This window comes from Pteronotus mesoamericanus, unplaced genomic scaffold, assembly GCF_021234165.1.
Source record: "Pteronotus mesoamericanus isolate MK-2021 breed Mesoamerican mustached bat unplaced genomic scaffold, CSHL_Meso_final contig_20, whole genome shotgun sequence".
NCBI lineage: Eukaryota > Metazoa > Chordata > Mammalia > Chiroptera > Mormoopidae > Pteronotus > Pteronotus mesoamericanus.
In genome coordinates this window covers 55,257,771-55,277,343 of record NW_026555085.1, presented here as the reverse complement: position 1 = coordinate 55,277,343, position 19,573 = coordinate 55,257,771, and the positions used below count along the sequence as shown (strand labels likewise).

Sequence of the window (19,573 nt, the reverse complement as noted above, 5' to 3'; positions counted from 1 at the left end):
GTAGATGAGAATTTTGTGTACATAGGAGAAACACATGCTCTGCTTTCTTAATTTCCATTTAGTTGACTTTTTTTGTGATGTGAGTTCATTTTTTCTTCTTAGGTTGATTTCTTTTAGTTTAACCATGCCTATTTTAGTATGTAGTAAATGAGTATTTAAGTGAAGCAAGTTTTACATTTTCCTTAATAGAAATCCATTCTTCAGAAGGTGTCTGGCCAGAGCTGATACAATTCCAAAATACTTGCAAAAAAAAAATACTTGTAGTTTTACAAAATTCACAGGAAAAACCTAGATGTTGATCATTATTTTTACAGGTTTCTGAAGGTTTGTGGATCCGAATTAGTCCGCCTTGAATTATCGTGCAGCCACTTCCTAAATGAAACTTGCTTGGAGATTATTTCAGAGATGTGTCCAAACCTACAGGAGTTAAATCTCTCATCCTGTGATAAACTGCCACCTCAAGCTTTCAACCACATTGCTAAATTATGTGGCCTTAAACGACTTACTCTCTATCGAACAAAAGTAGAGGTAAGAATAACTCATTTACATATTTGCTAATGTAATAGCCAACTGAATATTTAGTTGCTCATAATAATGTGATTTCTGGTTTTTATATAGATTAAGTTTATGGTGCACCTGGCTATTCAAAATTCATTAGAACTGATTCAGTCATTTCAAGACTATTTAGAGTCTTTTTTTGTTGTTGTTTTAGTTATAGGAAGATGTTCTCTGTGCTCTTAAAATTTGTGTAATGCTCTTCGTGTTTCCAGGTAAATAAACAAGCAGTGGGCTGAAGTGAGCTGAAATGCTGATAGGGAATGAATTAGAGAAAAGAGTAGGAGCATGGCATGCAGGAGGCCATTTGCTTGGAGCAGGAAGAAGCAAAGTGGAATTTTTCCAGGACCAGATTTAGGCGTTAAAATTTCTGATACTGTTTTACAAGTCTCGGTAAAGAAAAACGGAATTATGTCTCATATATTGATCTATGGGCTGTTTCCATGTAATATCTCTATGACATCTTTCCAGGTCATTACATATACCACCTGACTGTTTTCATTAACTGGCTAGTGTATGTTATTCAATGCTCTATTCAACCATTCCCCAAATGATCAACATTTGGGTTTCTCCGGTCGTTTTTCTTTTACAAACTACCACAAAATTTTACATTGGCATGCCATTATTGCTGTGGGATGGAGTCCTGTAGCTGGTGTTGCCAGGTCAGAGTATGTGCTGGGCCCCTGTAGTAAACACCCATTCATTGTCCCGTCCTTGCTTCCTCCACTCCAGTCACGCTGGCCTTCTTTCTGTGCCTTGAACATTCTGATTTGGCCTCAGCTCATGGCTTTTTCTCTTCTGCCTATCTGTAGTATTCTTCCAGCTCTATTACACGGTTGCCTCCTTCTTAGCTTGATGTTCAACTTAATTTTCAGAGATGGATTCTTAGACATTGGTAAAAGGTGACCCCCTGCTTCTAGTTTTCATGTCACCCAGTTTTTTCTTTTTTCTCAGCATCTTTATGACTCTGAAATTGCTGTTTTTCTTGCTATTATCTATCTGCTTTCACTGGGAGATAAATTTCGTGAATGTAAGAGCCTTAATCTGTCTTTTTCATTGCCGTGTTTCCGGCATCTAGAATAGACTTGGTAAAGGTTACCCATTCAGTAAATACTTACCTTGATCGAGGTATTCAACCTCTCAGTATTTCAGTTTCTTCATCTCTAAAATAATAAAAACACAGATCTCATATTGTCATTGTAGGAATTAAATTACATGTAAAGTGCTTGAAGGATGCCTAGAACATAGTAAACTCTCAAGATGTATTAGCTTTTAATAACAGTAGTAGTAGTGATAATATCATCATGACAGTTTTGTAGTATGTTTTGCCATGTGGTAAGGCAAGTCACTTCTCTAGTCTTTTTTAATGTTTTTTTTTTCCATAAATCCTTGTATATTATTCTTCCAGATGTATCTTTCATCAAGGATTTTATTAGAAAGTACATTCATTATAATTCATTTTGCTCTTTAATAAGGCTTGTCATCTGTTCATGTAGCTTCTTGCTTTATGTCCAAGAATATGTTATAGTTTTCTTCACTTAAGTTTTATATCTTTCTGGTTAAATTTATTTCTTCCATCTTACAGTCTCAGATATTATTTTCTATTTAATTTTAGTTATTGTTAGTATAAAGGAAAATTAGGTTTTTGTATATTTATTTTATATCTGCTAACCTTACTACATGCTCATAATTGTTATAATAAGTTTTTACTTAGTCTTTTGGATTTTAATGATAGAGTTATTATCCAGAAATAATACTTTTTCTTTCTTTTCCAATATTTAAAGCATTACTACACTAGATAGAACTTAATAAATAACGTGGAATAATAGAGTCACAACAGGTATACCAGTCTAATTTCTCCTCCCTCCCTCCCTCTTTCCCTTTTTATTTTAGAGAGAAGGGAAGGGAGGGAGAAAAAGAGGGAGAGAAACATCTGTGTAAGACAGGAACAATGATTGGTTGCCTCATAATGCACCCTGCCTGGGGACCGAACCCATAACCCCACATGTGCCCTGGTCAGGAATTGAACTGGTTAACATTTTGGTTTGTGGGACACTGCACCAACCAGCTGAGTCACACTAGCCGGGGGCATACCAGTCTTATTTCATTTCTAATATAATGGGATGTCTTCAATGATTTATGTTTTTTATATTTATACAAAAAAACATTTAGTACATATTTTGTGCCCGGCACTACTAGGCCCTGGGACTTTAGTAGTCAACAAAACAGGCAATTCCTCATGTAGCTTACTAATTTTATTTGTTGTTTGATGGTGTTTTATGATAAGCAGTCTTTATCATTCTTGTTTAAGAATATTTTATCAAAAAATATATATTTTAAGTTTTTAAAGCCTCTATTAACACTCATCTGTTTTCTTTTATTTATTAACATAATGGCTTATGCTGAATAGTCTTTGCTTTCCTGGAGTAATCTGTACATGTTTTTAATTTAATACGTAGCTAGGTTAATTTCCTAACACTTTAAAGTTAAACTCCTTGGGTTTAGATTCTAGTTTTATCGTTTACTAATTGTGTACCTTGCAGAAGTTTCCTCACCCACCATGCTCTAGCTTTCCATTTTATAAAGTATGTAAAGGAAATAAGAATAGTATGCATCTCAGAGAGTTGTTGTGAGGATTACATGATTTGTCTACAACAGTGTCTGGTTAATAGAAAATATTCTTTAAATAACTTTTGCGTCTGCTTCTTTAAGTGAGATTGAACCAAAATTTTCCTTTTCATGCTGTCTTACTAGGCACAGGGCTAGGATTGTGACAGCATAGCAAAGGGATTTGGGAAATGCCCATCTTTTTCTCTGATCTGAAATAACTTGAAGAAATGGAAATTATCTGTTAGATAACATTTACCTATAAAACCACTTGGGTGTATAGCTTTTTTTAAATTGGTGAATCAGAGTAGGTACCTTTTTCTAGACATAGCTTTTTTTCTAATCTATGGAAGCCTGAAAGTATGTGAGTATGAGAGCTTCTGTTTAATGCAGCCTTCCTGGGTTTGGGGAAAATGTTTAGCTAGAGTTTAACTGGTGACCTGGTATGATGGAAAGAAGACTTTGATTATAGTTACGGCCCTACCAGTAACAGGCTTAATAATCCAGGTTAAGTCACATTGTCTCTCAAGTTCCTAAACTGTTTGTAAAATGAGAAGACTATATAGTCTGTGAATGCCAGTGTAAAGATAATGTTAGCCCATGTTTTTATTGGTCTGTAAAATAATGTATTGTTGATGTCTAGGTGGTGTATTCTTTAAGTGGTTAGGAACGCTGAGGCATGTTGCAGGTCTGATGACCCAATGTGAGTGAACCTGTAGTAGTAGGGTCAGAATTGCCTCATATGCTGGTAGGTAGGACCTGGCATGCTAATGTGGCTTCTTTATGAGCCAGTGGTGAAATAGGAAGTGGGCCCAGGGGACTGGCCTTCTCTCTACCTGATAGATTCTACCAACATGGCTGCTGCATTGACCACGTAGCCTCATGTATAACCTTGTCAAGAACCAAGGGTGTGTCCCAGTGCATATCCTTTGTACTGCTTGATTGCTGCTTTAGTAATAAAGTAAAATGAGAGCAACCTTAAAACAAATCCCAGGTGGCATCGTCACTAACTTTTGAGCTCAACATTTTATGGTGGCCTAGATCATTAAGATTTTTCTGTCCCAGCTCCACTGTTTTGGCTAGTACTATGGCTAGCACTCCACAGTGAGAGAAAGCAGCAATAGGATCTTGTTGAGACTTTAGCCATTATTAAACTGTTTAGCACTGAGGTTTGAATATCTGTTTGATTCACATATTATTTGGTAATTTAAAAACTGGGGAGATATTTATTATTTAGTCTGTATCAAAGTCTCAAGTCATAAAACTGTCCTTATTTTGGCTTTGTCATGAGAAAGATTTGTGTGCTTGGGTAAGTTACTTACACTAAGTTTTTGTGTTTTTTTAATCTTTAAAAAAAAACTTACCCAACTACATAAGCTTTTAAGAAGACCATATTAGGTCATACATGTTAAAAAAAAAACTCTTTATAAGTTAAATGGATTTGTGTAGATATGAAGTGATAGTATAGACTTACTGAGTATATTCCTACACAATTATCCCTACCTCCATGAAGTATTCTTACAGATCTTCCTCAATAGGATTATTTTTTCTACCAAGTGCTAAGAGAGATTTAATCTGCATTATCTCTTTTCACCCATAAGATTTGTTTCTGGTAAAAGGAATATTCATTCCAAAATTGTAAACTCCGTAATGGGAGGGACATGTTTGACTGTTCTTTACAACTAGTACCTAGAATAGTATCTGGTATTCACCGTAGTATATAGTAACTACTTAGTAAATTTGTGTTGAATGAATGAGCAATAGCTATCTTTTATCAATCCGTTTTTTCATTATTAGATAAGTTAGCATAAGTTTGCCTTTCTACTGAATAACCACATCTACTGAGTAGATGGGTGGGTGGATCAGCAACTTGAAACTCTTGTAAAAAAAATATTTGAACTGTATTTATTCAGAATTTTTAGCCCTAATAAATAGTGAAATATAGTTCAATTTGTTTTAATTTACTTCATGAGATCTTTTTCTTTCTTTAGATGTGTTTAAGATTGCGATGAAAAATCGCTTTGTCAGAGAAATAACAACTGTCTTATAACATCAACAAAAACAAAATATAATCTTTAAATAAGCTATTTGCAATTTAGTGGTATACATTTGTAGAATTTCAGTAGACTCAAAGCAGTAAATATATGCCTAGTAAAGAACAAGCTATTACTACATTAAAGAGAGACAGAGTAACTGTCTTTACAAGAAGCCCAGTGTATGCTAACAATGTCACGTGTTTGTACTTTCTTGGAGAATGGTCCGCGTTGGGAAACCTTGTTAGAAGAAATAACCGTAGAGTTGAGATTTATTTATTTTTTTTTACTATATTTTTTTAAATTATTAGTTAATTTATTTACTTTTTAAATACATTTGTCTCTGCCTTCCCCCCACCTCTTTCCCTTGCCCCCTCCCACCTTCCTTCCCTCAGCTCTTCCCCTTTGGTTTTGTCCATGAGTCCTTGCTATATGTTCCTTCACTTTCCCCTTCCCTTCCCTTTCCCTGCCCCCCCCTTCCCTCTTGTCTCTGTTGATTTCTTTTCCTTTCAGTGTTGCTGGTCATATTTTCCTTGCTTCTTTGCATTGTTGGTTAGGTTCCGCTTATAGGTGAGATCATATGGTATGAGTTGAGATTTATATCACGTTTACTGTATGATCCCAGAATAATTAGTGCGATGGGTTGGTAAATTGGGTAGTTTCATTTTTACTGAATTTGGGGGATCTTTGGGGGTCATGTAGGCAACACTTCAGGTAAAAGATGGGAACTTAGAACAGACAGGAAAGAAACTTTAACTGTACCTAGTTTTTCCTTCTATCTGTGACAAAGAAATAATTATAGTAGAGTTAGATATCCAATGTATAATGATTGGAGTAACTTTGTTTCAGTTGCTTTGGTCCTTCTCTATTCGTAAGATTCTTATTATGTATGATAAACGTTGATTGCAAGCACTTCTTTAGCGACATGTGATGATGTATTTTCATGAGAGGAGTGCTGTGAAAATTTAATTCATTAAGTAGACTTTTAAGTACTTAAAGGAAAAACTTTTATTTTGAAATAATTTGACTTAAAAAGTAAAAAAAAGTTTTACGCAAAAAGTTGCATAAATAGTAAATTTCCCTACCGTATGCATTTTCCTCCCCTGAACCATTTGAAAATAAGTAGAAGATACAATTCTCCTTTACCCCAATAGGGGCATATGTCTGCAAAAGACTCTTACTGTGTTATAGGCTGAATTGTGTCAACGCCAAAATTCTTATGTTGAAGTTTTAACTGCTACTACCTCATAATATATTGGAGGTAAGGTCTTTAAAGAGGTAACTAGGGTTAAGTGAGGCCATTAAGGTGGGCCCTAATCCAAAATCTCTGTTGTCTTTAATAAGAAGAGATTAGCACAGAGACACATGCAGAGGGAAAATCATATGAACACCCTGGAAGAAGATGGCCAGTTTCAAGCCAAGAAGTGAGGCCTTAGAAGAAACCAGCCCTGCTGACGCCTTGATCTCAGACTTCTAGACTCCAGAATTATGAAAAAATTAAATTCTGTTGTTTAAACTACATAGCCTATGGTACTTTGTTCTAGCAGAGCAAGCAAAGTTGTACAAGAGGGGACTCCCAAAAAACAGAATTTATTTTTGAAAAATTGTGTATTTATTCTTACATGTTTAAACTTCAGTACCCTTCAAACTACTCTCCACTTGATTCAATACACCTATCAAAACCTTTTTGCCACTGCTCAGAACAGTTTTTAAACTTGTCGATTTTGGTGCCTTTTAGTGCTTCCGCTGTTTACCTCTTCCACATTGGCAATATGTTTTTTTCCCTTTGAGGACTTTTTTCATCCAGGGAAACAAACAAAGAGTCACCCGGGGCAAGATCGGGTGGATAGGGAGGGTGGCACAGGGTCATGCCTCTCATCAAACGCTGCTGAACACTCAGCACAGTGTGGGCAGGTGTGCTCATAAATCACCCATCATGAAATAGGCAAACGTGTTGCAAGAGTCTTCAAAAGAGAATTCACTGAAGCCAAAAGCAGCTTCTCACAACAGTGTCAGCTAGTACACTGATACAGTTGGGTTACTGGAACACTCACCTAGTGGGAGAAGCCTGTACTACAAAGGGGCCTGCCTTCCGGAAGATAATTCCAGGGTTTTTATGGGGGTCACCCCTCGTACAACTTGTAAAGGATGGCGTAAGAATAACTTTTTAACATATTGCATAAAAAGTATCTTTAAGTGAAGTCCTGTGCTTTTACTAAAACAGTCTGGATTAGTGTTAGAAATTTGAGCCTGTTTACCTTTTCTTTGGGGAAAAAAAAGTATCTGGTGTAGGGGTGAGATGGGGCATGACAGGTAGCTCAGTAAGAATGTCATTCTGTTGCTTAGCAGCAGACAAGAAAACTGAGAGTGGTTTTTAAAAGTTGAAGTTATAAATGGAACACCTGCATCCAGTTTTGATTGCCTCACTTCAAGAATGATAGAGCATAAATTGAAAGAATCTGAAGAAGTGAAAAAACTGATTATAGGTATTGTGGGGGACTAGTGTATGACAGTAATCCATAAGTATGGTTCAGCATCTGTTTACTTGGCCTACTGGGCTGGGACAGCAGTTTCAAGGACCCTGCTGCCTTCATCTTCATGAACCGGAAGACAACAAAAGTAGTTGATCTTTACTTCTGTTGCATATCAACACTCTCCTCCTATTTTCTTCTTTCTGTGCCAGTTTATTTGGCACAATGGAAATACAAGTAAAAATACATACCACCCTGTCTGTTGATGAAAAGCATCTAGTCCTATGAATGATACATAAACTGTCTTTTGAAAAACGTATGATTTGGTTTAGTGCCACGAATTTGCTTTCTGATACATAAATATAGTGGTCTTCTTAACTGCAATCTTATTTGATTTGAAGGACACATTATTGTACATTGGTAAGTAGAAATAGGGGTGGCCTCTCTTCTAATAGAGCCAGTGCAGCTAACAAACTCAGACCGTAAGGTCAAACTGGGTGGCAAATGAAAGGGATGGTTTTTCATTTCACAGAGCCAGTTCTGGTAACTAAACAAGACCATGAGGAGAAATTGAAATAGGAACAACCCACTTTGGTCACCTAAATTGACTAATACAGGCTGTCTTTAGCTAACTGTCTCCTAAAATGCAGTATAATTCAAACAGGTTAACTAGGTAACATGTAAAACAAAAGGATATTAATTATTTTGTTCTTAAACAGAATCAAGGGTTAAAGATTTTAAGAAAACTTGTATTTAACTTATCATACACTAGAATGAACAAACTTATAAAAAGTCTGTGTGTTTCCAGGCAAGGATATATCTATACTTCTCTCTCTCCTGATTGGCTTAATAGAAGTTCCAATAGGAATATGAGGCTTTTGATGGGATTTGGGTGAATGTGATCTAAGGAATGGGCTGTGGTTCAGCCAGGGTCAAGAAGTCCGACTTGTCAGTATAGCAGGGGTAGGAGGATGGCTCTTACCGGGGAGGGTCAGACTTATTAACAAACACATTCATAACAGTGACCATTAAACCAGGTTAGAAGAAATCTACTTGGACATTGGTGGAAAGAAGGGGAAGGGACTACTTAAAGAACATGTATGAGTGACCCATGGACATGGGCAACATTGTGGGAATTGACTGTTGGGGGGGTAGGATGGGTGGAGGAGGGCAAAGGGGGAAAAATTGGGGTAACTGTTAATAGAATAAAAATAAAAGTCCTTAAAAAAAGAAATCTATTTGGAAATGACAGAGCTGATTACCATATTCTGTCACTGTGGGCATGTCACAAGGGAAACCAAATTATAGTAGTAAGACTTATGTGGTGAGTTTAGAATGAGAACACTGAGAATTATGTGACAAATGCTTAAGGGCATCATCACAGAATGGATTGACAGCCATATCAGGAAGAAAAGAAGTACTTTTGGAAGAAGATAGAGAAGGTTTTTGGACCAGTTTACTCTTAACTGGGCATCATTTAGACAAGCAGTGTCAACAAACATATGCCTGAGATTCCTCTTGCATGCTTCCGTCAGTCTCTAACCCTTACACCTTTGATTGAAACACTCTTTCTTCATGTAATCAATAAGGTTACTGCCAAGTCCAGCTGGTGTGCATACGGCCATGACTTTTTGGCAGCATATCTCTGCCATCATTTACTATGGGTTGCTATGGCAATTGATCAGTCCAGTTATCTGTGAGCAAAGATGTTGTTATTATTATTCTGTATTGTTATGGGAGAGATCCACCACAATGGTAAACATAGGTTCTGAAATAAGACTATAGGATAAGGAAGATATGTGTGACTTAGTCTTAGATTTTTGTCTATTATACACATGCATTTCTGGAATTTAACAAATAATTTGAACCTTATACTTAATCACATACTATAGAGCCAAATTTCTGAGCCTGTAGCTTTCACTATCTACAGTTAGTTTAAAGAAGTTTCCTTTTTTTTCCCTCCCTTGAAGGCAATGTAAGAGCTTTATTATGTCACATGTGGTCTTTAACGGCTTCTTTTTGGAGACTAATCGGAAGTCTAGGGTTTCTACCAAAACATTGATCTTAAAGTTTAACTTGTAGAAGACTATTATTTTCAAGTTGTGATTATGTATCAGTATATAACCTATACCACATTGCATATCTAAACTGTGTAAAATAATTGAATTAAAATATTTCTGGAATGATGATATTTATTTCTACATATAGTTAGTTTCAAGTATTTTAAGTAGTCCTCAAAATACTTCAACTTTTATATTTTCCTTATCCAGATTTATTGAGATTGGAACTTGGAGGCAAAAAAATTAAGAGAAAGAAATTCACAATATGTGTATTTTAAATTCCAATAATTAAGTGATTTGGTATTAGGATTTCTTTGGTTGTATTCATTATGCAAGCTTATGAATTTTTATTTAGTGAATATACATTTATACAACCCATCTCATTACATGCAGATATTGCTCTGATATGTTTGAAATGTGTCATGTTTGTGATCAGGTGATGCTACTAGTCTCTATATTTTAGCTACTATATAGCTGTAATATATAAAACTTGGTATATGTTCCTTTCATATGCTTTCTAGGAATCATGTATTAAAGTGGAGAATATTGAATTGGAATCCTACCTAAGAGTGTTATAATTAAGGGTTGCGTTCTTTATTTAAGATAAGCACCCTAGCTGGTGTGGTTTAGTGGACTGAGTACCGGCCTGTGAACCAAAGGGTCGCTGGTTCGATTCCCAGTCAGGGCACATGCCTGGGTTGCGGGCCAGGTCCCCATTGGGGGTGTGTGAGAGTCAACCATACATTGATGTTTCTCTTCCTCTCTTTTTCCCTCTGTCTAAAAATAAATTGATGAAATCTTTTTTAAAAATATGCAGAAAACTTTGAACAAAAGTTATAAACTATTTATAGCAAGTATAAATATAGAATAGTTAATAGCAGTGTATGCATTGATTATATACTGTCTCATGATATTATAAAATGTACGTAATATACATAATATAACTCTTCTAAGCCATAAATATGGCCTGTGTAAAAGTTATAAGTGACTATAATAAACATCAGTTATCATTTTATTAACTATTTTTACTTAGCTCTTTAGAAGTCTGGAGGATGGGATATAATGAACTTTATGGGTAGCATCTCTTTTTTTTTTTAATTGTTGTTCAATTACAGTTGTCCCCATTTTCCCTCACTCTCCCCCACCCTACTCACCCCCACCTCCCGCATTCAGTCCTCCCCCGCACCCTGTTGTCTTTGTCCATGGGTCCCTTACACATGTTCCTGGATGACTCCCTTCTTTCCCCCCCGTTATCTCCCTCCCCCTCCCCTCTGGTTACTGTCAGTTTGTTCTTTATGGGTAGCATCTCTTAAAAGGCTGTCAATGAACATTTCAAGTCCTGCCTTCTTTTACCTCTTAATAAATTTCCTTGTAACAAGTAGAGGCACTAATAATAATTATCTTTAATTTATAGTTAACCATTGGATTTTAAAGCTGATGCACTGGGTTAGTAGGTAGATTTTAGGTGGAATGCAAAAGGATTCTTTCTTTATGAACATATATTTTAGTACCAGATGCCAGCATTCACCTAAGGTATGCTTTGATAATTCTATAGAAGAAATAAATATGATCAGTCATTTCTTAGTGAATTTCATTCTGCAGTGATTTAAAGAGCATTGGCCTTGGTTTAAAAATTGAGAACTCATTTGAAAATGAAAGCTGCCTTGCATTACACAAGTTACTGTCTCTTTAAATTGTATTTTAAATTTATAGAGCTACTCTTATACTTCTCTTGAATGAATTTGAGAGAACCAACCATAGCAGAATCTGGGACTTGGGGACCTAAAAGATAACTTAAGTTTAAATAGGGAAGTCTTAAAAATTTTCACTTTTATATCTGAATGCCTTTTCACAAAACACTTAATGTAGCTTTAATCCATCCATTTATGTGTTCTAGAAGTGCTGCAAGTACTCATTACAGTAGAATTGTTCTTTTAAGTAGGAGTTGGCAAACTTTTCCTGTGAAGGGCAAAGTAGTAAATATCTTAGGCCTTGTAGCTGCGTAGGGTCTCTGTCATAACTGCTCAGCCCTGCTGTTGTAGTATGAAAATACGCAGACAATAAATCAATGAATGAGTGTGACTGTGTTCCAGTGAAACTTTATTTACGAAACAGCTAGTGACTGGATTTGGCCTGCGGGCAGTAGTTTGCCAACTCCTGTTCTAAACTATTGAGCCTGGTCTACAAAATCAAGCCCTTTTATATCTGGAAATGAAGAATTAGTTTCTCCTGTTTGCTTTAACATGAATAGCAGTACTTTAATTCCGAACGCTAACAGCATACTGAAAGACTATTCTAAAGATATGCTAGGAGGAAAACTATCTAACTGGATTTAGAGACAATGCAAATTGGTCTATAGATGTGTTTTTTAAACTTCAGTAACCCCACAGTCTCTGGCTCGTCATGAGCACTGCTGGACAGAGCCGTGAAACTGTTCACTTGCGCTTGCTCACCTTGGTGCTGCCTGTCAGCCCTTTGATTTATCTCTACTGGACTCCTTGCTACAGACCTTACAGCATCTTTTCCAAGGTCAACCTTGCTTTTTTCTTTAGCTGTCACCTCTGTCCCCTCATTTCTTGGTCTCAGCATTTGATCTCACATCTTTTATTTAGCAAAGATGTGTGATATCATTCAACATATACCTTTTTTATTCTATGTTATTTCTTTTTAAAAGTAGTAATGAAAAATGGTAGTTTTCTATGCTATTAAATGAATTTTTAATTCCCAATTTAATGTTCAGACTGTTTAAGTTATTGTAAATATTTGCCTGATTTATAGTGTGCCATGAGTCCTTCTTCTATGACATGAAATTTCTCCAGAATGCATCTACCCTTACACAAGATGTTTTCTAAATATATAATTATTAGAATCTTAATTTCACAGTTGTTTGTGTCTTAAAGTTATAATCTTTAAAATAGACAATAAGCAATAGATAGAGCTCCTGTAAGGAACAGTCCAGATAGGTTAACATGGTATTCTTGACAACAGTATTTTTTGTCTTACTCATTTTTAATTAGAAGAACCATTCTACAGGGAATTCATTTCAAACTATATCAAAAGAATCATATCTCAGCATGGGGGTGGTTAGTCAGAGCTAGGTGACTGTGTTTACATGGCTACCCAGGCCACTCCAAGGGTTGGGTGTTGGGTAGGAATGTTAGAGAAAGGAGAGTATTTGGGCCTCGGTAGATATACCAAAAACCATGCAATGACCATGCCTCATGGGCCATGCCTCACGGTCATAGCTGAGCCAGGCCCCCCCCCCCCCACCGGTCCTGCAGTATCCCCCACAGCTATGCAGAGCAGGGCCGTCGCACTTTCAGTAGAAGTCTTGGTTCTGGGTGAGGGCAATCTGCAGGACCCTTCGATGGGGAAGAATAAAGACTGAGGGCAGGGGATTGGAGGTCAAAGAAGTAAATGAAAGCACATATTAAACAGAACAAGGAAAAATATTTTTAAAAAGAAAAATTACGAACCACAGGTAGCCTAAAACAGCAAGAATAAGTAGTTGTTGCAAAGATCTGATTAGAAATCTAAAAAATAAACGATAGTCATTGTATTAAAAAAGTAAGTTGATAAATTCTAAATTAGACACAAAGAATTGCTAAGTTGAAAGAGAATGCTGAGGCTTGTACTTAAATTTGTAAAAGCCTTGAATGTCAGACACTGCTCTAAGTAGTTTCTCTGTTCATTTGTCTGTTGCTGTCTATCAATTACCCCCAAACTTAGTGGCTTAAAAAAACCTGTGTTCATGATCTCACACAGTTTCTGTAGGTCCAGAATCTGGGAGTAGTTTGGCTGAGCAGTTTTGTCTGTGCGTTTCCAACAAGGTTGCAGTCTGCAGTCATCTGAGGGTTGGACTGCATTTGAAGATCAGCTTCCAGCTCGCACGTGGGTCTATTAGCAGAGTTCCTCTTTAGCTGTTGGCCAGAGGCCTTTGTTTCTCTCTTCTTGGGCCTCTCCTGCCTGAGTGTTCTTATGACATGACAGCTGGCTTTTCCCAAGTGAGCAATGGGGGAGGAAGGAACCCAACAGGAGCCGCAGCTCTTTTATAACTGTATTAGTCAGAGTTTTCCAGGAAAACAGAAATAAGAGGGAGTATATGTATGTGGTTTTATTATAAGGAATTAGCTCATGTGATTATGGAGCCTAACAAGTCCTATATGAGTCAGAAAGCTGGAGGCTCAGGAGAGCCAACGGTGCAGTTTAGCCTAAAGGCCTACAGACTTGAGACCCAGGAAGAGCTGATGTTTCAGTTTGAGTCTGAAATCAGGAATAAGGATGTCCCAATTCAAAGGCCATCTGGCTGGAAGAATTCTCCCTCACCTGGGGGAGAGTCAATCTTTTGTCTATTCAGGTCTTAGTCTGATTGGATGAGGCCCACTCTCATTAGAGAATAATCTGCTTTACTTGGTATACTGATTAAATATTAACTTTATCCAAAAACACCCTCACAGAAACACCCATAATAATGTTGGACTAAATACCTGGCCACCCTGTGGCCTAGTGAAGTTGATACATAGTATTAACCATCACAATAACCTAACATACCGTCACTTCTGCTGTGTTCTGTTTGTTAGAAGTAAGTCACTAAGTCCGGCCCATACTTAAAGAGGGAGGAATTAAGTTCCACCTCTAGGAGGAAGGAGTATAGAATAATTTGTGAACATATTTTTTAAACTACTGTAGGCACTGGTACTTGGGAGACTCCAATATTCATTTAATAGGAGTTTCAGAAGAAAAAAAATGTAAGAAATGATGGAGAAGCAATATTTGAAGAGAGAATTGTTAAGAATCTTGATTGTTCATGAAAAAAGATATGTCTTCAAATCAATGTTCACTCAAGATACCAAACAGAATAAATGAAAGTAAATTTTTATCTAGACGTACTGTGATGAAATTGCAGAATATAAATGATAAAGGGACAAGAGCTGTCAAAGACAAAAGACATATTACTTACAGTGGAGGACAATTAGACTGACAGTGGAGGACAATTAGACTGACAGTAGACTTCTTATCAAAATAATAGAGGCTGATAGGTAATGGAGTAATACTTTCAAAATGATGAAAGAATGTAGCTATAATCCTAAAATGATAAACCTGGATAAACTTTTATTCAAAATTGAGGAGATAGCCCTGGCTGGTATGGCTCAGTAGACTGGGTGCCGGCTTGCATACCAAAGGGTCGCTGGCTCAGTTCCTGTCAGGGCTCATGCCTAGGTTGTAGGCCAGGTCCTCAGTAGTGGGCGACTGAGAGGCAAACACACATTGATGTTTCTCTCGCTCTCTTTCTCCTTCCCTTCTCCTTTCTAAAAATAAATAAATAAAATCTTTTTTAAAAAGATTGAGGAGATATATAAAGGCTAAATATGTTACTTAACTTTCTGTGACTCAGATTCCTTGTCTATAAATGGGAATATTGGTATCTACCTTATAGGTTATTTTCTGCTGTGTTTACTGACTTAGCCCAAGGGCCTAAACAGAGCCTAACACATAGTAGGCGTTCAATAAATATTTATTAAGTGAACGAATAGGGTGTTGTGAGGATTAATATATATAAAGAATTTACAGCAATGTCAACATGCTACTCAATTAAAAATGTTTGTTCGGATTTTACCACTCATGAGTGCTTGCTAAAAGAACTATTAAAAATATTTCTTTCCCTGACCAGCATGGCTCAGTGGATTGGGCATCCTCCCATAAAGCAAAGTGTCACAGGTTTGATTCCCGGTCAGGACACATGCTTGGGTCACAATTGGAGGCTTGTGAGAGGCATGTGTTTCTCTCCCTCTCTAAAAATTAAATAAATAAGTAAAATCTTTAAAAAAAAGTAATTTTCAACAAGAAGAAAAATTCAGGAAGAGGGTGTAAGATACAATAAACAATTATGACAAAGAAGTTGATAAAGTACCAGTAAATTAAATGATGATCATGGGGGAAGAAAGAAAAACTAATCTTTTATATTATTTTTTAAAAGTAAACTAAAATCTTTAAGGTGATTCTAAAATAAGAAAGAGCCAAAGGCCAAAAACATTAGAGTTTTAAAGAATGAAGAAAGGGTATTTTCCTTACTGGATTTATAAGCTTATAAATCTATAGATTTATAAGCATAGAATTACAGCTTATTAAAAGCTGTAATTATTAAGACTGAAGTATTAGTGCAGGGAAAGGCCAATAGACCAGTGAAACAAAATGACCCAGAAATAGACTCACACATATAAAGGAACTTTATATAAGACAGAAAGTATCACAAATCAGTGGATAAGGTAGAATCTTCAATAAATTGAACTGGGACAAGTAATTATTCCTAAGGAGACAATCATGAAATTTGATATCTTACCATGTATAAAAATCAATTTCAGTTGGGCTAAAATGTAAGTGCAAAAAAGAAAAATTTAAAGTTGTCATTAAAAAAAATAATAGAAGAATATTCTTCCTTGGGTAAAGAGGGACTTTTTAGAAAAAACAGTACACACATAAAGATTGATGTGACTGTATTAAAATTTAAAATTTCATGTCTCAGAAGATTCTATAAACAAAGCAAAATGACAAGTATTAGATTTAGGGAAGATATTTGTAATGCATGAAACTGACAAAGATTGGTATTCAGCATAAAAATAAAGAATTCCTTCAAGTCAAGAAGGAAGAAACAACCTAATGAAAAAAATCAGCAAAGGATATGATTAAGCAATTTACAGAACAGGAAATATGAGTGGCCCATACACATATAAATAGATTTTCAGCCTCACTGGGAATTATACTAATTCAAATTATAACATTCCATACTCATCAGATAGGCAGAAAATAAAAAAGATGAGAAGATTACATGCTGGCAAAGATGTGGGGACCCCACACTCTACACAGGTGGTCAAGTATCAATTGATTGAGTCACTCAGGAATGCTACTTTGGAAAATCTAATAAAGTCAGCATACAGAAACACCTGGAAATTCTCCTTCTAGTATGAGTTCTAGAGAAATATTCTAAATATGCACAGGAAGCATTATAAGAATATTTATTCTAACATTCTTTGTTATGGCGGTAAAACTTATAAGCAAACCAAATATTCATCGAGTGAAAGTACTTGCTTTAGTATATGTACATAATGGAATAATACAGAACAGTTAAAAAGTCACTGAACTAAAGCTGTGAGTATCAGCATGGACAAATCCCTCACATGCACTGTTAAGGAAGATGCAGAAGTATATGCACAATAGAATACCATTTATATATAAATCATGGAGAACAATATTATATGCTATTTATGGACACAAAATGTATAATAAAATTATATAAACTTCAGGCATGTTTTTAAACACTGAATCATGATAAAGGTTACCTCTGACGAAGTATGTGACTGGACGGAGGGATACACAAATATATAAAGATAAGCAAAGAAGGCAAAGTGGATGTTTGTTATACTGGACTCTATACTAATCTATATATTTGAGATTCTTCATTGTAATTAAAAATATATTACCATACAAATTCCTTGATGAAGTATGTGTGTATTTGAGTGTCTTTTGTGTGTTAATTGAGAATTTCTTAAGCACAAGAATATGTGGGATCCTCTCTAAAAATTCTCCAATATGTTTTGGATCTTGCTCATGGGAAAATCTTGCAAAAAACCTTGTAAGCTTCTGGTACTTCAGTTAAAACAAACCTCATGTCATTTTCCCATCTATTAGTAAGTTAAAATAGCTAAGTATTATGGAGAATCTGAAAATTAACTCATCTTCACATATCTCTTCTAATGTCAACATTTTGAGAGCTACATGCGATTGCCTTGTATATAAGTTGTGTTAAAACTTAAGCATAAACTCAATGTAAACTTTTAAAGAAATGCCCAGAAGTGAAACAGTCTTAAGTTTAGTATCTCTCTAGGGCCTATTATAACTCTTGTTATTTTATTTTTGCCTTAAATTTATTTTATCTTGAATACTTCATTACTGCATTTTCTTAGTGAGAATTTTATCTGCGTTTGAACAGATGTTTTGTATTGTCATTGACATATTTGTCATCCCTTCCCAACTGATATTTGTCAGTTTCTGAACACTTCAAACAGATTAAACATAAGTTGTATAATATCTTAATTTTGTTAGATATGATTGAATTCAAATGTTTAGAAAGAATTCTGCCATGGAAGTTGGAGTAACTTTTTTCTTAATTGACAAAATAAAAATTAGAAATTTGAATGTTTTGCATTGTTTTTCACAAGTTTTCCTAGGAGACATGTCACCAAATGAAGCTGTGACTATTTAGAGATATTTTAGGTACCGGGATTATGTCCCAGTCTAGCATTTCTTTGGGTTTCTTTAGTGGTGAGACCGTTTTCATTGCATTGCACAGGATAGATGGGCTGAAATGGCAGCAACATGACTAGAAAGTGCACGTCATATATGTTTCCGTCAGCATGTTGCTAGTGACAGGTGCTCAATGGTTGTTGGGGTCCTTGTCAGCAAAGAGAATCCTTTGACATTAAAGGCACCAGCTCAATCCTGATTTCAGGTGACTATTGGCAGTTCCATCAGTCTGCAACTGATCGGTGAATGTCAGAGCGGCAGCTCTGTTCTTCAGAGTGTCACCAGCCCACTGCGGGGTGGGGGGGTGGCGGTTTGGAGGGAGGCGTTGTTTAGCTTGTCTTGTTCAGTCTTAACCAGACTTTCAAATTGCTTACCTTTGGGAAATGAAATGAGGGGTCAGAGGGAATATGGATATCTTTAGGGCACACAAAACCATATCCCGAGTGAAGACTTACATGGAGACTGGTAATGATTACCTTGACTCCAAGCCAATCAATGATGGGAGCACCTGGGGACTCATTAAATGGCATTTGTGGTGTCTGTAACCTAGGCTTTGAGCTCTATTTCAGGAGAAATAGTGACAGCCTTTAATGTCTAATTGACCTCTTCTCTTTGTTTCACATTCCATATTTGCCTCTGATGTGGTCCCTGATGGCAGCAAACAGCGCTGCTCAGCATTTTGAACTTCTGTTCAGAGCTTCAGCACCTCAGTTTGGGTAGTTGTGTAATGGTAAGTATTTGAAAATTTTTTTATACTCAGTTGCTCATTCTCTCTCTCTCTTCCCACGGGTGAATTTTATCCTGACTCATCCCACCCACACCCACTCACTGCTTTTCGGATAAATGGTTAACTATTGGACCCACTTTCAGATGTTTTTCTTAAATTGGAGAGTGTGTCTTTGAAACATTGATATTTAGCCATGAGAGCAAAAGGAGAAATACAGTGTGGTAGAAAGAGTTTGGTTCTGCCTGAAGTCAGATGTTACCTCAGACAAGTTATTTACATCTATTTCTTTTTTTTTTTTTTAATGATTTTATTTATTTATTTTTAGGGAAGGGAAGGGAGGGAGAAAGAGAGACAAATATCAATGTGTGGTTGCATTTTGCGTGCCCCGCACTGGAGGCCTAGCCTGCAACGCAGACACATGCCCTACACTGGGAATCGAATCAGCGACCCTTTGGTTCACAGGGTCCACTGAGCCACACCAGCTAGAGCTCTGCATTTCTTTATAAATTATCCAGCGTACCAAATGCCAATAGTTCAGTAAGTTTTTCACAAAGCTGAATTTAGTTTTTAAGTTCTGAGATTATTTCTGGGAATGCTGATGATAGTACATAGATTTATTTTTGTTTTTTGTTTTACTGGCCTTGCTGAGTGAGATAAAAAGATGGCTATTCTGTGTTGGAACTCAAATTTTTTTGAAGTTTACTGGTCCATGAAATCCAAAAGCCTATGAACTGTCTGACTAGATAGCCTTTAAAGTCCTTCCATATTTAAAATTATGATTTTTATGTGCCATTGAAAGAAGTCATGGGATAAATTAAA

General features: G+C 36.1%; 1 protein-coding gene across 4 annotated transcripts in view; it reads left to right on the top strand.

Annotated features, from left to right (window-relative positions):
* The window catches only part of FBXL4 (F-box and leucine rich repeat protein 4), a 66,449-nt gene that overhangs the window by 38,891 nt on the left and 7,985 nt on the right, over positions 1–19,573 (top strand). For all 4 annotated transcript variants that reach the window (XM_054569741.1, XM_054569738.1, XM_054569739.1 and 1 more), the window contains 2 exons: positions 315–528; positions 18,686–18,757. In XM_054569741.1, coding sequence (XP_054425716.1) covers positions 315–528; positions 18,686–18,757 — 286 coding nt within the window. The remainder of the gene's footprint in view (positions 1–314; positions 529–18,685; positions 18,758–19,573) is intronic.